Source organism: Eucyclogobius newberryi, unplaced genomic scaffold, assembly GCF_026437365.1.
Source record: "Eucyclogobius newberryi isolate DKJ021-1_F unplaced genomic scaffold, fEucNew1.0.hap1 SCAF_7, whole genome shotgun sequence".
NCBI classification, from domain to species: domain Eukaryota; kingdom Metazoa; phylum Chordata; class Actinopteri; order Gobiiformes; family Gobiidae; genus Eucyclogobius; species Eucyclogobius newberryi.
The window spans coordinates 6,986,624-7,006,937 of record NW_027316389.1 but is presented as its reverse complement, the minus strand read 5'-3'; the positions used below and the strand labels follow the sequence as shown (position 1 = coordinate 7,006,937).

At 39.8% G+C, this 20,314-nt stretch overlaps 1 protein-coding gene across 1 annotated transcript in view; it reads right to left on the bottom strand.

Moving 5' to 3' along the window:
• Positions 1 to 11,120: 11,120 nt before the first annotated feature.
• The window catches only part of snx33 (sorting nexin 33), a 33,202-nt gene continuing 24,008 nt past the window's right edge, over positions 11,121 to 20,314 (bottom strand). Inside the window, exon 2 of the mRNA XM_072434791.1 lies at positions 11,121 to 12,299. Coding sequence (XP_072290892.1) covers positions 12,046 to 12,299 — 254 coding nt within the window. The 3' untranslated portion in view covers positions 11,121 to 12,045. The remainder of the gene's footprint in view (positions 12,300 to 20,314) is intronic.

The following is a 20,314-nucleotide window of genomic DNA, read 5'->3' as shown; positions in this document are numbered from 1 at the left end:
AGAACTGGACTTTGTTATAAGTGAATAAGTTGCTTTTTTCTGAACTTTGTTGGCGATTTTCATGATTATATAACGACTGTCGACACTTTTTACTGCAATACACAAGGTTATTGTTGTTTACTGCCACAAAAGGTTACACAGTGCAACTTTAATGACACAGGGAACTTTCATCGCTACAGTTACAAAACATAAATAAAGTGTCAAAGCCTTTAAACTCCTCACCTCAAAGACTCCTCAGACTTTCTGTCCCTCGTGTTGTCGTTCCAGCAGCAACGACGACAATTTTAATATTCTTCCTTAAAGCGCCCCCTACAGTTAAAACGACTCATTGAACTAAAATGCAGTTAAGATAGATATATTTTGAATTTTGCTAAAAAAATAAATAAAACAATGTTATCACAGAATAGCATATTTTTTAGGTTCTTAATTTCACTTCCTGTTTGTGATCGATGACATCACACTAGGAAATTACCCAGAAAACACTGGGCCAAAACTCATCTAATGTCACACTTTTTTGTATTTGACAAATAAAACCATATGAGAGCGACTTTATTTTGTTGAATTAATGTTTAAAGATTCAAAAAAGTTGTTTCTTTTGTGTAAATTCCGCATAAACTTTGACGAGAATGAGTGTCTCTGGTGTGATGTCACTTCCTGTTTTGTATTGGCTACAGATTTTTCAACATTTTCTCCACAAATACCTGCTCGATCGGTGTCAAACTATAATATATATGTACTACAGGTACAAATACACTAAATAAAGTCAAAATTAGACCATCGTAAACACCCGTCATAGGCACTTCAACATTGAAAACCCAAACGACGCCTCTGCAGTTCTTTAATAACTGTGATTATTATTATTATTCCACCGTCTTGAACTCGACTGCGCGGGGGAATTTTAACCCAAAGTCCACAAACCGCATCAGGACGTGTCGTGGCTTTGGACCAAGTTCCCAGGATTTGAACTGAACCTGCGAAAATAAATCTCTGAAGTGAAGTCTGAAGTGAAGTAAAGATGGGACTAAAAGTGGAATAAAACCAGAGCGAGGAGAAGACATATCTTGTTTTGTCTCTTATTTTCAACGCATTCTAATTTTTTGCAACTATCGGAGGCAAGAGACACTTTTCCCTATAAATACCACAAAACCAAAATGACGGTCAAAGTTCAAAGGTTGAGTTTGTACATTAGTGATTAGACCAAACTCTCTGTGCTACAAAAACAATCTGCATTTTCACAATAAAACTTGTATCCACCCCATTTTGTGTTGACATGTATGAAGAGTGCGCCAAGTCTAAAGTTTGGGCACACTCTCTTTCCTTTTATTTTGTTGTATTTTCTTATCAATAAAGAACACAACAGAGACAAAATGAAACAAAAATACACATCAACTAAACATTAAGAATTACGGCACATTTAAATCTAAATGACGGTCCCAACCAGTCCAAAGTCTGTCAAATTTGTCCATTTCCAAATTAAAGCCAAATGTTATTTTCTCCATTTGTTTTATGTCCGTTGCTCTGTCCTCGATCGTTGGTGATGTTTGTGTCAACCATTTCTTTTGTGATGACCTTTTTCCCGCCGCCAAAAGGACATTCCAAAGGTATCCATGCACTGTGTCCATGGCAGGAGTTTTGAGGCCCAAGTTCATAGTTCTAAAGTTCAGAGCGATGGAAATGTCAAAAACAGTCCAATATTTTGGAGCAACCGGACAGTCCCAGAACACGTGATCGTGGTCGAAACTCTTTGTCATTCAACGCATTTGTGTCGATGGAATTATGTAGAAACGACTGTTACATAACGATTTCATCAATCTAATCTCGTCTGAAGCTGAAGTCTCCTGAAATCGCTTTTCTCTTCGGCAGAGTTCAAATTACGACGTGTCGATGAGCGAAGAGGGCGGCCATTTTGAAGTTTTAAGAATCACGTAAATACAGAAAAAAAACACGATAAAACGTGTTCGGGTGATGCAGGTCTCATCTAAAACTCGGCAATACAACAAACTGTGCACTAGATCGTTCCATACGCAGCAGTTTAAAGGTGGTCGATGTAACTATGTAATGTCAACTGTTTGTTAGTGCCAAAAGTAACGAGAAGTGTACAATGGAGACAATGGAGAGTCAAATGCAGGAATCACATTAAATAGGACTTTGAGTGCTTTAATGACAAGAAGGAATGTGATTAAAAGCTCCTTAAGGTTGATTTAGCATAATAAGTCTCCTTTAAGAGCCACAAACGTTGAACTTTATCATTATTTGTCATTGACTTCACAACTTGCCTTTGACATTGAACCAACATTTGTGTTTATTTATGTTTAAAACAGTGACATTATTATTTATATCTAACAATAAATAAATAAAATAAAATAAATAAAATAAATAAAATAAATAAAATAAATAAAATAAATAAAATAAATAAAATAAATAAAATAAATAAAATAAATAAAATAAATAAAATAAAAATAAATTGATAAAACTTGAAAAAATTCTTTTATTGACTTTTTTATTGGAGAAAAAAACAACAACCTGGCCCTGTTGTAGCATCTATAAAGTGCACCTTCAACCTGCATTGTTATTCTACTCAGAGTTTGGGTCCTTTTCCCTCCATCTGCATGTTGTTACTCCAGACTTGACAACACGAGCGTTTCATGGAGACCGTTCGACACGGATTCACACTGTTATTGCAGGTCTGTTTTGCAGAGAACAACGTGTTCTCGCTGGTATTTGTTGCTGGGTTTGTGGTTTAGACGAGTTTCTGAACATTAAAAACCTCTAAACAGCGTCATGGGCCTCACCCCTCGTTCACTGCACAGTCCTGCACCATTTATCAGACTTAACACTTCACTCAATCAGTCACAGTTGCGTCCGAGTGACAAAAAATTCTGCAAAACCCAGATAAAAATGTATTTCTGTAATAAATATTGTTCAAATCCATCCGACACGCACATATTTATGAACAAATTAAAGTCATGGCTCTCACATTAAACAACAGACGGACTGGATTATTTAACCTTTCCCCTGGGATGGCAACTCAAGCTAAGCTAAGCGGCTAACGCTAGCAACTTTGCGGCATGACGGTTGATTTAAGAGTGCTTAGTTCATATTTTCGAGTCGACAGGGCTTTGTTTTACCGGTCGTAATGTGTACTTTTCAACATACGCAGTCGCGCGGTCGACACAAACAAAATGGCGGCTGTATTTTGACGGTACAGCTGTCATTTTTTGCGCCGTTTTGTTTCGCCGCGGTGTCTCGTACGCGGTAAAGACGTGAACAAACGCTGGGCCCGGTTTGGGAGAGTTTGCAGCTGTGGCCGGAGCCTCGACTTGTTTTGTAAGTGAAACGAGCGTCTCTGAGTCACGCGCCAGACATTTGTTTACCGTGATTCAGCAAAACCCTGGAAAACAACTTCTGACAAAGACAAAAGCTGTTCCAAGGCTGGATTCCTGGCGCCGTTTCGCAGGAGATCCGTTACAAAGGTTTTAACGAGTCAGTAACAAAACAATTTACTTTGGTTTCGAGCCTGACGTTTCGGGAGCGTTTTGAAGGATGGAGTTTGTGAGTCCAAAGTGTGTCCAAGGCTTGTCCCGGTGGTCTGGTCCTGGATTGAGGCTAAACCGCATCACAACTGGGACTTGAACCGGGAACTGAACTCGCCGAAAACGTATCCAGGGTTAGAACAAGATCAAACTAAGTAAAAAGACTAAATTGGACTCAAACCAGGACCAAACCCTGGCACAAAAGCTGCAAATGACACTGATTTAGACTTTTAAAATACGTTATCAACCAAATACAAGCTGAAACATGATGACTGAAGGCTTCCGGAAGGTGATTCTGTGTTTTAGAGTCCGGCCTCACCAGCAGGAGGCCGGTCCATGTTTAGTCCTGACTCTGGCACCAGCAGGAGGCCGGTCCATGTTTAGTCCTGACTCTGGCACCAGCAGGAGGCCGGTCCATGTTTAGCCCTGACTCTGGCACCAGCAGGAGGCCGGTCCATGTTTAGAGCTGACTCTGGCACCAGCAGGAGGCCGGTCCATGTTTAGAGCTGACTCTGGCACCAGCAGGAGGCCGGTCCATGTTTAGTCCTGACTCTGGCACCAGCAGGAGGCCGGTCCATGTTTAGCCCTGACTCTGGCACCAGCAGGAGGCCGGTCCATGTTTAGAGCTGACTCTGGCACCAGCAGGAGGCCGGTCCTAAGGTCCTCAGAGTCTTAGATGGTTCATATGGCACTAACATGTCTGAGATGTACTTTGGTGCTAGGCCATGGAGAGACTTGTACACAAGCAGAGCTGCTTTAAAGTCCTGGTCTACTCTGGGTTTAGTCCTGGTCTAGTCTGGGTTTAGTCCTGGTCTACTCTGGGTTTAGTCCTGGTCTAGTCTGGGTTTAGTCCTGGTCTAGTCTGGGTTAGACCTAAACTATGTGCCGACATTGGGGGAAACGAGCGCCGAACTTCCAGTGCATTTTGTTCTGTCGCTCGGATTGGAAACGCTTACATCATCCTGACTCGTGCGTTTTTCCCCTTTAATACTTGGCCCGATCACCAGACGGCTTCACACGCTCCTGCACAGTCTCCTCGTGCGCGCACAGTCTCCTCGCGCAGTCTCCTCGCGCACAGTCTCGCTGGAAAGAGTGAAGTGGTCTCCTCGTTAAAAGAAGCCCACGAGAGCCGAACTAATCCATAATCATTCTGTCAAACAGAAAAGACATATTTCCTCTGATAAACTGTGTGTTATTGCTTCAGGACGTTGAGTTTCTTGGATCTAGTCTCCACTTTTTATTAATTTGTGTTTTATTTTTATTATTTGATAAAAATATTTTAAACGTTTAGATTTCATTGACAAAAACGCATGTCACTTAGTCACAGTTTAAGTCTTTTTACTTGTTATTCAGTTTTAGTAAAAAAAGACATGACATTATTGTAGAAATGAACACGACCAAAAATCTAAGGGTGTGTTTTACTTGTTTGAGTCCAGTTTAATTCTGATTTAGTCCCGATTTAAGATTGATTTAATTATGTTTTAGTCCTGATTTAATCCTTATTTAGTCCTGATTCAAGCCTGATTTAATCCTGATTTAGTCTTGATTTAGTCCTGATTTAATCCTTATTTAATCCTGATTTATTCCTGATTTAATCCTGATTTAGTCCTGATTTAATCCTGATTCAAGCTTGATTTAAGCCTGAATCAAGCCTGATTTAATCTTGATTTATTCCTGATTTAGTCTTGATTTAATCCTGATTGAATCCTGATTCATTCCTGATTAAAGCCTGATTCAAGACTGATTTTGTCCTGATTTAATCCTGATTTAGTCCTGATTCAAGCCTGATTTAGTCCTGATTTAATCCTGATTTAATCCTGATTTAGTCTTGATTTAGTCCTGATTTAATCTTGATTTAATCCTTATTTAATCCTGATTTATTCCTGATTTTATCCTGATTTAGTCCTGATTTAATCCTGATTCAAGCCTGATTCAAGCCTGATATAATCTTGATTTATTCTGATTTAGTCTTGATTTAATCCTGATTCATTCCTGATTAAAGCCTGATTCAAGACTGATTTAATCCTGATTTATTCCTGATTCAAGACTGATTTAACCCTGATTTATTCCTGATTCAAGACTGATTTAACCCTGATTTAGTCCTGATTTAAGACTGATTTATTCCTGATTCAAGACTGATTTAATCCTGATTTAGTGCTGATTTTATCCTGATTTAAGATTGATTTAATCCTGATTTAAGATTGATTTAATCCTTATTTAGTCCTGATTTGGTCCTGGCCTTGTCCATGTTTAGTTCCATATTAGTTCCACGTTTAGTTCCATATTAGTTCCATCTTTACTTCCATATTAGTTCCATGTTTAGTTCCATATTAGTTCCATGTTTAGTTCCATATTAGTTCCATGATTAGTTCCATGTTAGTTCCACGTTTAGTTCCATATTAGTTCCATGTTTACTTCCATATTAGTTCCACGTTTAGTTCCATATTAGTTCTACGTTTAGTTCCATATTAGTTCCACGTTTACTTCCATATTAGTTCCATGTTTAGTTCCATATTATTTCCATGTTTACTTCCATATTAGTTCCACGTTTAGTTCCATATTAGTTCCATGTTTACTTCCATATTAGTTCCATGTTTAGTTCCATATTAGTTCCATGTTTACTTCCATATTAGTTCCACGTTTAGTTCCATATTAGTTCCATGTTTACTTCCATATTAGTTCCACGTTTAGTTCCATATTAGTTCCACGTTTAGTTCCATATTAGTTCAACGTTTACTTCCATATTAGTTCCACGTTTAGTTCCATATTAGTTCCACGTTTACTTCCATATTAGTTCCACGTTTAGTTCCATATTAGTTCCACGTTTAGTTCCATATTAGTTCCATGTTTAGTTCCATATTAGTTCCACGTTTAGTTCCATATTAGTTCCATATTAGTTCCACGTTTAGTTCCATATTAGTTCCATGTTTAGTTCCATATTAGTTCCACGTTTAGTTCCATATTAGTTCCATATTAGTTCCACGTTTAGTTCCATATTAGTTCCACGTTTACTTCCATATTAGTTCCACGTTTACTTCCATATTAGTTCCACGTTTAGTTCCATATTAGTTCCACGTTTAGTTCCATATTAGTTCCACGTTTAGTTCCATATTAGTTCCACGTTAAGTTCCATATTAGTTCCACGTTTAGTTCCATATTAGTTCCACGTTTACTTCCATATTAGTTCCACGTTTAGTTCCATATTAGTTCCACGTTTAGTTCCATATTAGTTCCATGTTTAGTTCCATATTAGTTCCACGTTTAGTTCCATATTAGTTCCATATTAGTTCCACGTTTAGTTCCATATTAGTTCCACGTTTAGTTCCATATTAGTTCCACGTTTAGTTCCATATTAGTTCCACGTTTAGTTCCATATTAGTTCCACGTTTAGTTCCATATTAGTTCCACGTTTAGTTCCATATTAGTTCCACGTTTAGTTCCATATTAGTTCCACGTTTAGTTCCATATTAGTTCCACGTTTAGTTCCATATTAGTTCCACGTTTAGTTCCATATTAGTTCCACGTTTAGTTCCATATTAGTTCCACGTTTAGTTCCATATTAGTTCCACGTTTAGTTCCATATTAGTTCCACGTTTAGTTCCATATTAGTTCCACGTTTAGTTCCATATTAGTTCCACGTTTAGTTCCATATTAGTTCCACGTTTAGTTCCATATTAGTTCCACGTTTAGTTCCATATTAGTTCCATATTAGTTCCACGTTTAGTTCCATATTAGTTCCACGTTTAGTTCCATATTAGTTCCACGTTTAGTTCCATATTAGTTCCACGTTTAGTTCCATATTAGTTCCACGTTTAGTTCCATATTAGTTCCACGTTTAGTTCCATATTAGTTCCACGTTTAGTTCCATATTAGTTCCACGTTTAGTTCCATATTAGTTCCACGTTTAGTTCCATATTAGTTCCACGTTTAGTTCCATATTAGTTCCACGTTTAGTTCCATATTAGTTCCATGTTTAGTTCACTTACTTGAGTGGCGTTCACGTTCCCACAGGGACTGAAAGTGGGTCAAACTTGAACATTTGCTGTGAAGTGTTTTTAATTATGTGTTTTTAATGAATGAAGTTCTGCTGCTGTGACTCACATTAAACACTCAGAGTCACATGTGCAAATAAACACATTTATTACTATTTAAACTACTACTTTAACTACTACTTACTCATTAAGAACAGTATTTTTGGAGCTGAAATAATTTATTTTGTGGATTAATAATAATGTTTGTGTGAGTCTGAAAATGAATGAAAACTGCTGGTGTTAGCTCCTCCTACTACTGCTGCTCCTCCTACTACTGCTGCTCCTCCTACTACTACTACTGCTGCTCCTCCTCCTACTGCTGCTCCTCCTACTACTGCTGCTCCTCCTACTACTGCTGCTCCTCCTCCTACTGCTGCTCCTCCTACTACTACTACTGCTGCTCCTCCTACTACTGCTGCTCCTCCTACTACTGCTGCTCCTCCTACTACTGCTGCTCCTCCTACTACTACTACTGCTGCTCCTCCTACTACTACTACTGCTGCTCCTCCTACTACTGCTGCTCCTCCTCCTCCTCCTAGCTCCTCCTCCTACTGCTGCTCCTCCTCTTACTGCTGCTCCTCCTCTTACTGCTGCTCCTCCTACTACTGCTGCTCCTCCTCCTAGCTCCGCCTCTTACTGCTGCTCCTCCTCCTAGCTCCTCCTACTACTGCTGCTCCTCCTCCTAGCTCCTCCTACTACTGCTGCTCCTCGTCCTAGCTCCTCCTACTGCTGCTGCTCCTCCTGCTGTTGCTCCTCCTGTTGCTCCTCCTCCTCCTACTGCTGCTCCTCCTCCTCCTCCTGTTGCAGCTGCTGCTCCTCCTACTGCTCCTCCTCCTCCTGCTGCTGTTGCTCCTCCTCCTCCTACTCCTCCTCCTCCTGCTGCTGTTGCTCCTCCTCCTCCTGCTGCTTCTCCTCCTACTACTGCTGGTCCTCCTCTTGCTCCTGCTGCTCCTCCTCCCCCTCCTGCTGCTCCTTCTGCTGCTCCTCCTCCTGCTGCTCCTCCTCCCCCTCCTGCTGCTCCTTCTGCTGCTCATCCTCCTCCTGCTGCTCCTTCTGCTGCTGCTGCTTCTCCTGCTGCTCCTCCTCCTGCTGCTCCTCCTCCCCCTCCTGCAGCTCCTTCTGCTGCTCCTCCTCCTGCTTCTCCTCCTCCCCCTCCTGCTGCTCCTTCTGCTGCTCCTCCTCCTGCTGCTCCTCCTCCCCCTCCTGCTGCTCCTTCTGCTGCTCCTCCTCCTGCTGCTCATCCTCCTGCTGCTCCTTCTGCTGCTGCTGCTGCTCCTCCTCCCCCTCCTGCTGCTCCTTCTGCTGCTCATCCTCCTCCTGCTGCTCCTCTTCCTGCTGCTGCTGCTGCTCCTCCTCCTCCTGCTGCTCCTCCTGCTGCTCCTTATTGACCAATTTTCTAACTTTCTGTTGGTCAAATCAACATATCTGGAACACTGAGACAGCTGTGGTTATGATTTATACTTATACTGCATTCATCAGACCTGTACTGCACTTATACTTGTACTGCACTCATCAGACCGGTACTGCACTTATACTGCATTCATCAGACCTGTACTGCACTTATACTGCATTGATCAGACCTGTACTGCACTTATACTTGTACTGCACTCATCAGACCGGTACTGCACTTATACTGCATTCATCAGACCTGTACTGCACTTATACTGCATTCATCAGACCTGTACTGCACTTATACTTGTACTGCACTCATCAGACCTGTACTGCACTTATACTTGTACTACTTATACTGCACTCATCAGACCTGCACTGCACTTATACTTGTACTGCACTCATCAGACCTGTACTGCACTTATACTTGTACTACTTATACTGCACTCATCAGACCTGTACTACTCTTATACTTATACTGCACTCATCAGACCTGTACTGCTCTTATACTTATACTGCACTCATCAGACCTGTACTGCACTTATACTTGTACTGCACTCATCAGACCTGTACTGCACTTATACTTATACTGCACTCATCAGACCTGTACTGCTCTTATACTTGTACTACTTATACTGCACTCATCAGACCTGCACTGCACTTATACTTGTACTACTTATACTGCACTCATCAGACCTGCACTGCACTTATACTTGTACTACTTATACTGCACTCATCAGACCTGTACTGTACTTATACTTGTACTACTTATACTGCACTCATTAGACCTGGTACTGCACTCATCAGACCTGTACTGCACTTATACTTGTACTGCACTCATCAGACCTGTACTGCACTTATACTTGTACTACTTATACTGCACTCATCAGACCTGCACTGCACTTATACTTGTACTGCACTCATCAGACCTGTACTGCACTTATACTTGTACTACTTATACTGCACTCATCAGACCTGTACTACTCTTATACTTATACTTCACTCATCAGACCTGTACTGCTCTTATACTTATACTGCACTCATCAGACCTGTACTACTCTTATACTTATACTGCACTCATCAGACCTGTACTGCTCTTATACTTATACTGCACTCATCAGACCTGTACTGCACTTATACTTGTACTGCACTCATCAGACCTGTACTGCACTTATACTTATACTGCACTCATCAGACCTGTACTGCTCTTATACTTGTACTACTTATACTGCACTCATCAGACCTGCACTGCACTTATACTTGTACTACTTATACTGCACTCATCAGACCTGTACTGTACTTATACTTGTACTACTTATACTGCACTCATTAGACCTGGTACTGCACTCATCAGACCTGTACTGCACTTATACTTGTACTGCATTCATCAGACCTGTACTGCACTTATACTGCACTCATCAGACCTGTACTGCACTTATACTGCACTCATCAGACCTGTACTGCACTTATACTGCACTCATCAGACCTGTACTGCACTTATACTTGTACTACTTATACTGCACTCATCAGACCTGTACTGCTCTTATACTTATACTGCACTCATCAGACCTGTACTGCACTCATACTTGTACTGCACTCATCAGACCTGTACTGCACTTATACTTGTACTGCACTCATCAGACCTGTACTGCACTTATACTTGTACTACTTGTACTGCACTCATTGACACGCTCTCTGCACCGGACACGCCCTCTGCACCGGACACGCCCTCTGCACCGGACACGCCCTCTGCACCGGACACACCCTCTGCACCGGACACATCTGACCCTAAAATATAACACCCGGACAGTTGGAAAGGAGGCTCGTGAAAACTGTCTGAAAGTAGGCTAACGTTTATTAGCATAGCCGCACAATAATACGTAAACTAGCATTAGCATTAGCGGCTAACGACCTGAAACAAACAGCTCAGCCTCAGTCTGGAGTGACCTCTGTAAGTCCACTGGTCCCTCCTGACCACAGGGGTCTTTGGGGGCGTGACAGAAGAGAAAGAATCCTTTGTTTTCAGACTTTAGTTGGCAGGCCCACAGTGAACATGCAGCTTTCGTCCTCCAGATGGCAGTAGCAACGAGTGTGCCACACGATCACTCTCTCTACATGTAAAGTGCAGCGTGTGAGAGAGCGAGACACAGTTTCCACACAAATCACAACCCATTTTATGGCTTTATTGTCATTACCTATAGAACCACTATGAATTTAAAACCTAGATCTAATTTGACATGAACATAATACATTAAATTATGCGCGTTGACAGTTTTTTTCCGCAGTGTTGCCAAAGCGTCGAGTGCTACATCAACGAAACAAAGAGTGAGACGTGGGATTTGTTTCAGTAGTTTTAGTTCAAGTATAGAGTCGTTTTGGAAGATTCATTCATTCACTGTTGTTTTTGTTGTTGTTGTTGTTTTACACAAATTCATCTAAAAAATCATGAATTCACCAGGTCTTTCTTTTAAATTTGAAGGTTTGGGATTATGCTTTGGTCGTACTGATTCTTAATTCAACTCAAACTACTACATATAACATTTTTTTACACTTATAGGTGTTTGGTCCTGGTTTAGGCCCAGTTTGACTCTGATGAAGACTTCGTTTATTCCCATTTTACTCCTCATTTAGCCTTGGTTTTGTCAATGTTAAGTCCCAAATTTAGTCCTAGTTTAGCCCCAATTCCAAACGCAGGCTAGAGTTTGTGCAAGTCCGAACGCGCCCTTAGAAAATGAATTTAATCTCCCTTTTTAACAAATAAAAACCACCACAATCAAAATAAATATTAAAATCATTCACTGTCGCATCAGAATTAATGTTAAGATTCGTTTTCTCAATTGAACTACTGAAACAAATGCCACAACATTCTACATCAGATCATTCTAACGTGTAAAAAAAAAAAAAAACAATTACAGTAGGTCTTTAAAACTGTCCAAGTAGTAGTGTCTCTTTTCATCAACGTCCCATAACAACACTTAAATATTTGGCATTTCGGGCCCAAACGTGTTCATTTTTGGTCCGTTTTCGCTCCGTTTTTGGTCAATTCGCCGTCTTTTCCTTTCGTTTTCGATGGGTTTCCGCCACATGGCCGGTCACAGCGTCTCGTACATGCGTAGGGTGCGCTCCAGCTGCTGCGTGACCCTCTGGTAGAAGGCGATCTGTTCCCGGAGGTAGGCCTGCATCATCTCCTTGAAGTCCACCTCGCGCCGCTGGTGGAAGTGGGTCATCTCGGCTTGCAGGGCGAAGCCCACCGTCCGGCAGCGCTTCCGGATGCCGTCCGCCTCCTTCTGGTCCATCTTGCCCTCGTCGCTCATCCGCTGCGACTCCTTGACCTTCGCGAACGCACCTGGGGGCGGGACAGAAAAGCGGCGTTACGGGTCGGCGACAAAAAAAGGTTCACGGTTCTTGTTGAACGTACTCGAAATCGGTGCCGTTTTGAAAGGATGAAAAGGCAAAACACGACATGATCAAGGCAAATTTAGGTTCCTAGTTGACCATAGAGATTCTCGCTACGCTAAAGTCGAGCCCTGCCGACGGCAAAAGCGCTCAAACCTTTCAGTGTCTCTACGATCTGACCGTGGATCTGGCCCAAACTGCACCCGCGGCACTATTTGTACAGAAAAGTACAAAGAAACTCCCTGAATCTTCAGCATAACTCACTGAACGCCTTCTGGTTTTATTTATTTACCTCTGTTTAACCCAGTGACAACCAAAAAATACAATCAAAACCTCTTTTTCAAGCGTGGCCCGTACAAATGCTAATCTAAATCTAAAATAATAAGTTGACCAATACAAATTTTGGTTGACTAGAACAACGTCCAAACTTCCAGGAGCCAAACGTCCGCTGTCATAACCTAAATAAGAACCATTCTGATGTTGTACAGACCTAATCTTAATGTTCCAATGTGAAAACTCGTCAAAACTGCGTCAAAAGCCACATTTTAAACAATTAACTTCATTGTCATGTTGTCTGTGGCGCTCTGCTCCATATGATTCCGGCCTTCTGAGATAAATGTTAGCGCTGAACGCTACAGCAACAGAAGACTAATAAAAGAACACTCCTCAACAAGTAAGATAGAGGGTTCAATTTAGTTTGTCTATTCTCTGAACTGCAGAATAACTCATGTTCATATGTCGACCAAACAGCAATGAAAACGACATTTCACCACAAAAGAAAGCTGAACATTCATAAAATAATCCAGATAAGGCTGTAACTAATGAATATTTCAGCATTTAACAAATCAGCAGATATTTTTTCCATTACATTAATTCATTTTCATGTTCATTTTAATTATTTATTGACTTGTAAAATGTTTTAAAATAAATCTTTAACTAGAGAAATGGGTAAAAAGGAGTAAATATGGACGGAAATCACAAATATCCAATGCTTTTTTGTCATTTTGATTGATTAATTCCACTGCCTTAAGAGTCTGTAAAGTCCAGATAATGATTAACGATGATTAAAATAGTCCAAGAGTCGATTTGTCATGATTGTTTCAGCCATAAATCTGGGCTCATAGGAACATTGGATTGTACGACCGTTGGGTGGAAAAAAGTCGGAATAATAGAGCTTGTCACTTGAAATGTCGGACGTTTTACTATAAACTGACAGTGGGAAATACTCCTCTTCAGCAAATTGTGGAGACTAAACAGCTGCGAGTTGTAAATGCCAACGTTTTAGCAGGAAAACCATAAACTGCGCTAAACGTGATGCGATAAAAGCCGTAACTCGAACAGGTTTTATTGCGCCGCTTGGACTCGGAGCGTAATTTGTCGTAAATTTTCGAAGGGCAATAATCCAACGGTTTCTCGCCGTGAAGAAGCCGATGTGGACTCGCAGCTCAAACGACACAATCCCCTTTTTGTTAAAAACTCCACCTCACGCCAACGGAGTCCAACTGGACGGACCGGTCTGACGCCGCTCGAAACCCGGCGACGCAGAAGGAAGTGAGTGGATACTGGAGTTCAACAGCACAAAAGTACAACCAAACTACACAAGGGAATGAGTAAAAGTACAAGTACAAGAGGAAGGGAAGTAGGAGCGATGATAAAGCTTTATGAGATGTTAGTTCAAGCATGAGTCCAAGTCCAAGTCTTTGGGTCACTCTCTTTCGAATACGGGGAGGGAAAAGTTGATTTGGTTTTGGGTATTTTTGTTGGCGCTTTATTTGGCACAAGTCTTTAGTCTCAAGTCCAAGTCAAGCCTTTTTTTTTATCAAGTCCAGGTAAAGTATTTGGTCTCAAGTCTTTGGTCTCAAGTCTTTAGTCTCAAGTCTTTAGTCTCAAGTCTTTAGTCTCAAGTCTTTGGACTCAAGTCTTTGGACTCAAGTCTTTGGTCTCAAGTCTTTAGTCTCAAGTCTTTAGTCTCAAGTCTTTAGTCTCAAGTCTTTAGTCTCAAGTCTTTAGTCTCAAGTCTTTAGTCTCAAGTCTTTGGACTCAAGTCTTTGGTCTCAAGTCTTTAGACTCAAGTCTTTAGTCTCAAGTCTTTAGTCTCAAGTCTTTAGTCTCAAGTATTTAGTCTTAAGTCTTTAGTCTCAAGTATTTAGTCTTAAGTCTTTAGTCTCAAGTCTTTAGTCTCAAGTCTTTGGTCTCAAGTCCAAGTCAAGTCTTTTTTATCAAGTCCATGTCCGTCTCAGGTCTCAGGTTCGAAGCCCAAGTCCAGTCTGAAGTCTTTTTTAATCAGGTCCAAGTCCAAGTCTTTGATCTCAAGTCAAACTCCACAAACTAAATCATTCTTTGATGCCCCAGTGCCTGATGCAGATGCGTATACATTCCTCGCCTCTACACTCCGTCAGTCGCAGGGTGTAACCGTGGAAACCGCCAGTTTAAGCGGCGCGGCCTGAACATGCACCATCTCGCTCCTCGTTCCTCGACTGTCGGAGGAGTTGGCAGGAGCCTGGGAAAAACTTTAAAGCACTTAGGAAATGTAGGTCAGCGCCGCACGCCGATCGCCGCTCTGCTCCGTTTTACACGCGAGACGAGTCCAGAAGAGTTTGCATCGCCAAATCGCCGCTGTGTTCCCAAAAATATGTGATTGTAAAAAAGAAAGAAAGATGGGGCCGAAGCAGCATTTGTTTTCATCAGCTGCTGTCAGGTTTAGATGCTCATAGAGGGAATCATTATAACCTGGCATACCGTAACCCTATAACCTACCGTAACCATATAACCTACCGTAACCCTATAACCTAGCATACCGTAACCCTATAACCTACCGCAACCCTATAGCCTAGCATACCGTAACCCTATAACCTACCGTAGCCCTATAACCTAGCATACCGTAACCCTATAACCTACCGTAAACCTATAACCTACCGTAACCCTAAAACCTACCGTAACCCTATAACCTAGCATACCGTAACCCTATAACCTACCGCCTACCGTAACCCTATAACCTAGCATACCGTAACCCTATAACCTACCGCCTACCGTAACCCTATAACCTAGCATAACGTAACCCTATAACCAAGCATACCGTAACCCTATAACCTAGCATACCGTAACCCTATAACCAAGCATACCGTAACCCTATAACCTAGCATTCGTAACGCTAAAACCTAGCATACCCGAACCCTATAACCTAGCATACCGTAACCCTATAATCTAGCATACCGTAACCCTATAACCTAGCATACGTAACCCTATAACCTAGCATAACATAACCCTCTATAACCTAGCATACCCGAACCCCATAACCTACCGTAACCCTATAACCTAGCATACCCGAACCCTATAACCTAGCATACCCAAACCCTATAACCTAGCATACCGTAACCCTATAACCTAGCATAATGTAACCCTATAACCTAGCATACCGTAACCCTCTATAACCTAGCATAATGTAACCCTATAACCTAGCATACCGTAACCCTATAACCTAGCATAATGTAACCCTATAACCTAGCATACCGTAACCCTATAACCTAGCATAATGTAACCCTATAACCTAGCATACCGTAACCCTATAACCTAGCATAATGTAACCCTATAACCTAGCATACCGTAACCCTATAACCTAGCATAATGTAACCCTATAACCTAGCATAATGTAACCCTATAACCTAGCATACCGTAACCCTATAACCTAGCATAATGTAACCCTATAACCTAGCATACCGTAACCCTATAACCTAGCATAATGTAACCCTATAACCTAGCATAATGTAACCCTATAACCTAGCATACCGTAACCCTATAACCTAGCATAATGTAACCCTATAACCTAGCATACCGTAACCCTATAACCTAGCATAATGTAACCCTATAACCTAGCATACCGTAACACTCTCTTTATGTATATAGTTGCACTTATCACTTTAGTCAACGCTTTAATGTCGACCCGGCGTTTTCCACCAACAAACACAAATATCAAAAGCATCACAGGTCAAAGAATGTTCCAAAGTACAGCATTAAACTCATTTATCTCCATGGAATGTATAAGAGTGGAAAACTTGAAGCATTTTATTCACTGTTACTAAGAGTTGTTGCATATTTTTACTTTTACTTCCATTTCCGTACATACTGAAAGGTGCTGTGTATAACCCAGGCCATGTTACAAGTCTGATCTGTGGAGAGGCGAGCCCGCTCACAGCACGAATGCATGTTTCAAAGTGTTTAAAAGGTGTTTTTGAGCTATAAAAAACATACATAATCAAACAAAACAATGACACTTTGACTAGTAACGACTTAAAATCACACAGTTTAACAGGTTTAGTTACTATTTAACCTTGCTCATGCTTAATAAACTGTTTGTTCATCATTAATTAAGTCTTTGCTCATGCTTTTTTAACTTCTTGCTAAATCTTCCATATTCCAGGCTCAATTTTAGTCGTTGTTTAAGACTTTGTTGTTGTTTTTGTCGTTTTTTCGTGGTTTATTTCCTTCCTTCGTCACGGCAAATACAGTTCAACGTGAATAAACATGTGAAAAAGTCAAACGAGCCTTAAGGGAAAGAATGCGGTGGCGCTCGGAGACTGAACCCAGGCATTTCCCACGCAGCCTTGAGGGTCAAAGGCCACTAACATCTCCTCCACGTTCTGCCTTTAACTGGCATCAGGTCTGTAGTCAGGGCGTGCCAAAGCGTTCCAGATGTACGTCCGTATTCAATGTACTGATGATGACATGATTCTGCGTCGATAATCGAGCTTCCAACGTCGATATTCCCCCCAGACTTTAGGGGGCAGCGCAGCGTCTGTCGAGTGCGTGGAAGTGATCTAACTGTACGTTTGACGGCGTTTTAATAAGTACGGTTTTAAAAGAAGAGTTTCAAACCAAAGCTAAAGAACAAACTGACACGGATCGTTCATTTTGAAGTTTGACACGAAACAAAGACGTTCTTTTATTTTATTTTTCAAAATTGCAGCTTGTTCAAAAAGGTAAAAAAACAAAACAAAAGAAGGGTGAACTTTATTTTTCCGTTGTGACACTTAAACTATCTCCATATAAAAAGTTCCACTTCCATCGAACGGTTTATTCTCTCCTAAAAACATTTTTTTTTAAATCTGGGCTTCAACAAATGTTTTGGGTTTTTTTTCTTGTAAAAATGTATTGTTTTTAAATGTGCGATTCATGGATGTCAAGACAATCAGGTTAAATTGATAATCGTGATTATTCAGGTCTCAAAATAATCGTAAGAACTACAAACTAATAATTGTGACAGATTTAGATGCAAAATTTAGTCTTTTTAGTTCAATTTATCATCCAAAAAATACACACAAAAATGAAAATAACTTTATTTTATCTGACTGTTTATGTCACACTTAACTTTATTACGTCTTTCAGAAAGTTCAGATTGGTAAAGTTAGTCACAAACTTTAGGAACAGTTACATGAAACCACGGTAACGAAAGAAAAAGGAAGATTTCCCCGTCTCAATAATTGTGAATAATTGTTAAATCTTGTTTTTTTTCTAACGTTTGATATCATGACTTCGAAAAATTACATCTTTATTCATGCTTTTTTATTACGGCTCATTTATGTTGAGAATGACATCTTTATTCATGCTTTATTACGGCTCATTTATGTTGAGAATGACATCTTTATTCATGCTTTATTACGGCTCATTTATGTTGAGAATGACATCTTTATTCATGCTTTATTACGGCTCATTTATGTTGAGAATGACATCTTTATTCATGCTTTTTTATTACGGCTCATTTATGTTGAGAATGACATCTTTATTCATGCTTTATTACGGCTCATTTATGTTGAGAATGACATCTTTATTCATGCTTTATTACGGCTCATTTATGTTGAGAATGACATCGTTATTCATGCTTTTTTATTACGGCTCATTTATGTTGAGAATGACATCTTTATTCATGCTTTTTTTATTACGGCTCATTTATGTTGAGAATGACATCTTTATTCATGCTTTTTACGGCTCATTTATGTTGAGAATGACATCTTTATTCATGCTTTATTACGGCTCATTTATGTTGAGAATGACATCTTTATTCATGCTTTATTACGGCTCATTTATGTTGAGAATGACATCGTTATTCATGCTTTATTACGGCTCATTTATGTTGAGAATGACATCTTTATTCATGCTTTATTACGGCTCATTTATGTTGAGAATGACATCTTTATTTATGCTTTATTACGGCTCATTTATGTTGAGAATGACATCTTTATTCATGCTTTTTTATTACGGCTCATTTATGTTGAGAATGACATCTTTATTCATGCTTTATTACGGCTCATTTATGTTGAGAATGACATCTTTATTCATGCTTTATTACGGCTCATTTATGTTGAGAATGACATCGTTATTCATGCTTTATTACGGCTCATTTATGTTGAGAATGACATCTTTATTCATGCTTTATTACGGCTCATTTATGTTGAGAATGACATCTTTATTCATGCTTTTTTATTACGGCTCATTTATGTTGAGAATGACATCTTTATTCATGCTTTATTACGGCTCATTTATGTTGAGAATGACATCTTTATTTATGCTTTATTACGGCTCATTTATGTTGAGAATGACATCTTTATTCATGCTTTTTTATTACGGCTCATTTATGTTGAGAATGACATCTTTATTCATGCTTTATTACGGCTCATTTATGTTGAGAATGACATCTTTATTCATGCTTTATTACGGCTCATTTATGTTGAGAATGACATCTTTATTCATGCTTTATTACGGCTCATTTATGTTGAGAATGACATCGTTATTCATGCTTTATTACGGCTCATTTATGTTGAGAATGACATTTTTATTCATGCTTTATTACGGCTCATTTAAGTGTAATTGTTATAAAGTGTTAACCGTCCATCAGGTCTATAATCGCAGTATTGTTACTTTTTAAAAACATACTCTAAATACACAATTACAATATTCAAAAGGTAAAAAAAGCTTGAAAACCTCAACGTAAACCGTGTATTCTTTTAAAACACGAGTGAGGCGAGTTCTCCTGGTCCGCAGCTCGTTAAAGCGTCCGTCTTCGTCAAAGAGGAGTCAATAAACCAGAGTCTCTTGAGCCGGAGCCAGTTTGTGTAAATAAAACGACAACGACGAACTTTAGAGCAAAACGTTTAAGGAGAAAAAACTCAAGCGGTTTTACAAATCAGTAAAAACATTTTGAGCTCATTAAATATAAATAAAGTCACAAAAAAAAGGGAGAGGTGTGGATTTATTGTCAAAAATGAAGTACTTAAATGTGTTTTTGATTACGACGTTTATAATAATAATCTAAATCACCATCATAAATCTGGTTCTTGGATTTGTTTAAGAGTTTGGAACATTTGTAGTTGTCTGTGCTTTACAGCGGATACTTTTTACTTTTACTCCATTACTTTTGAGAGCAGGAATCTGTACTTTCTCCTGAACTGGACCGAAAAGTAGAAAGTACTTTTTCTACAGTTTCAAGTGTTATTTTAAGCACATTCATAGTGATATTCAGGTTCAAACAAAGTAAAAAATATAAATACACCGTACTTTTCAGACTTTAAGCCGCTAATTTTTCCCGCACTTTGAACCCTGCGGTCATTATAACGATGCGTCTACTTTATAGATTTTTACTGGTAAATAACCACCAGGGGGCACTCTAGAAGGAAGCGCAAGCATTTGACTGGCGTAGCCCAAAAAGTACAGTAGATAAAATTCACTAGAAAATAAGTGTTGAATTGCAACTTTTGACCAGAAACCAACACATGTAACGTCAAATACTTTTACATTTTGCTCAATAAGTCGATGATTTAATATCTTTTTGTGCCATTTTATCCCTACTTTTATTGATATAACTTAATTGTACAATACTCTTTCCACTACTGGAGCATAAATAAACGTTAAACTGAAATATTCACAATCAAAGCGCCAGAAATCGTCCTTAGATCAAACCGTTAAAAGAGTCGG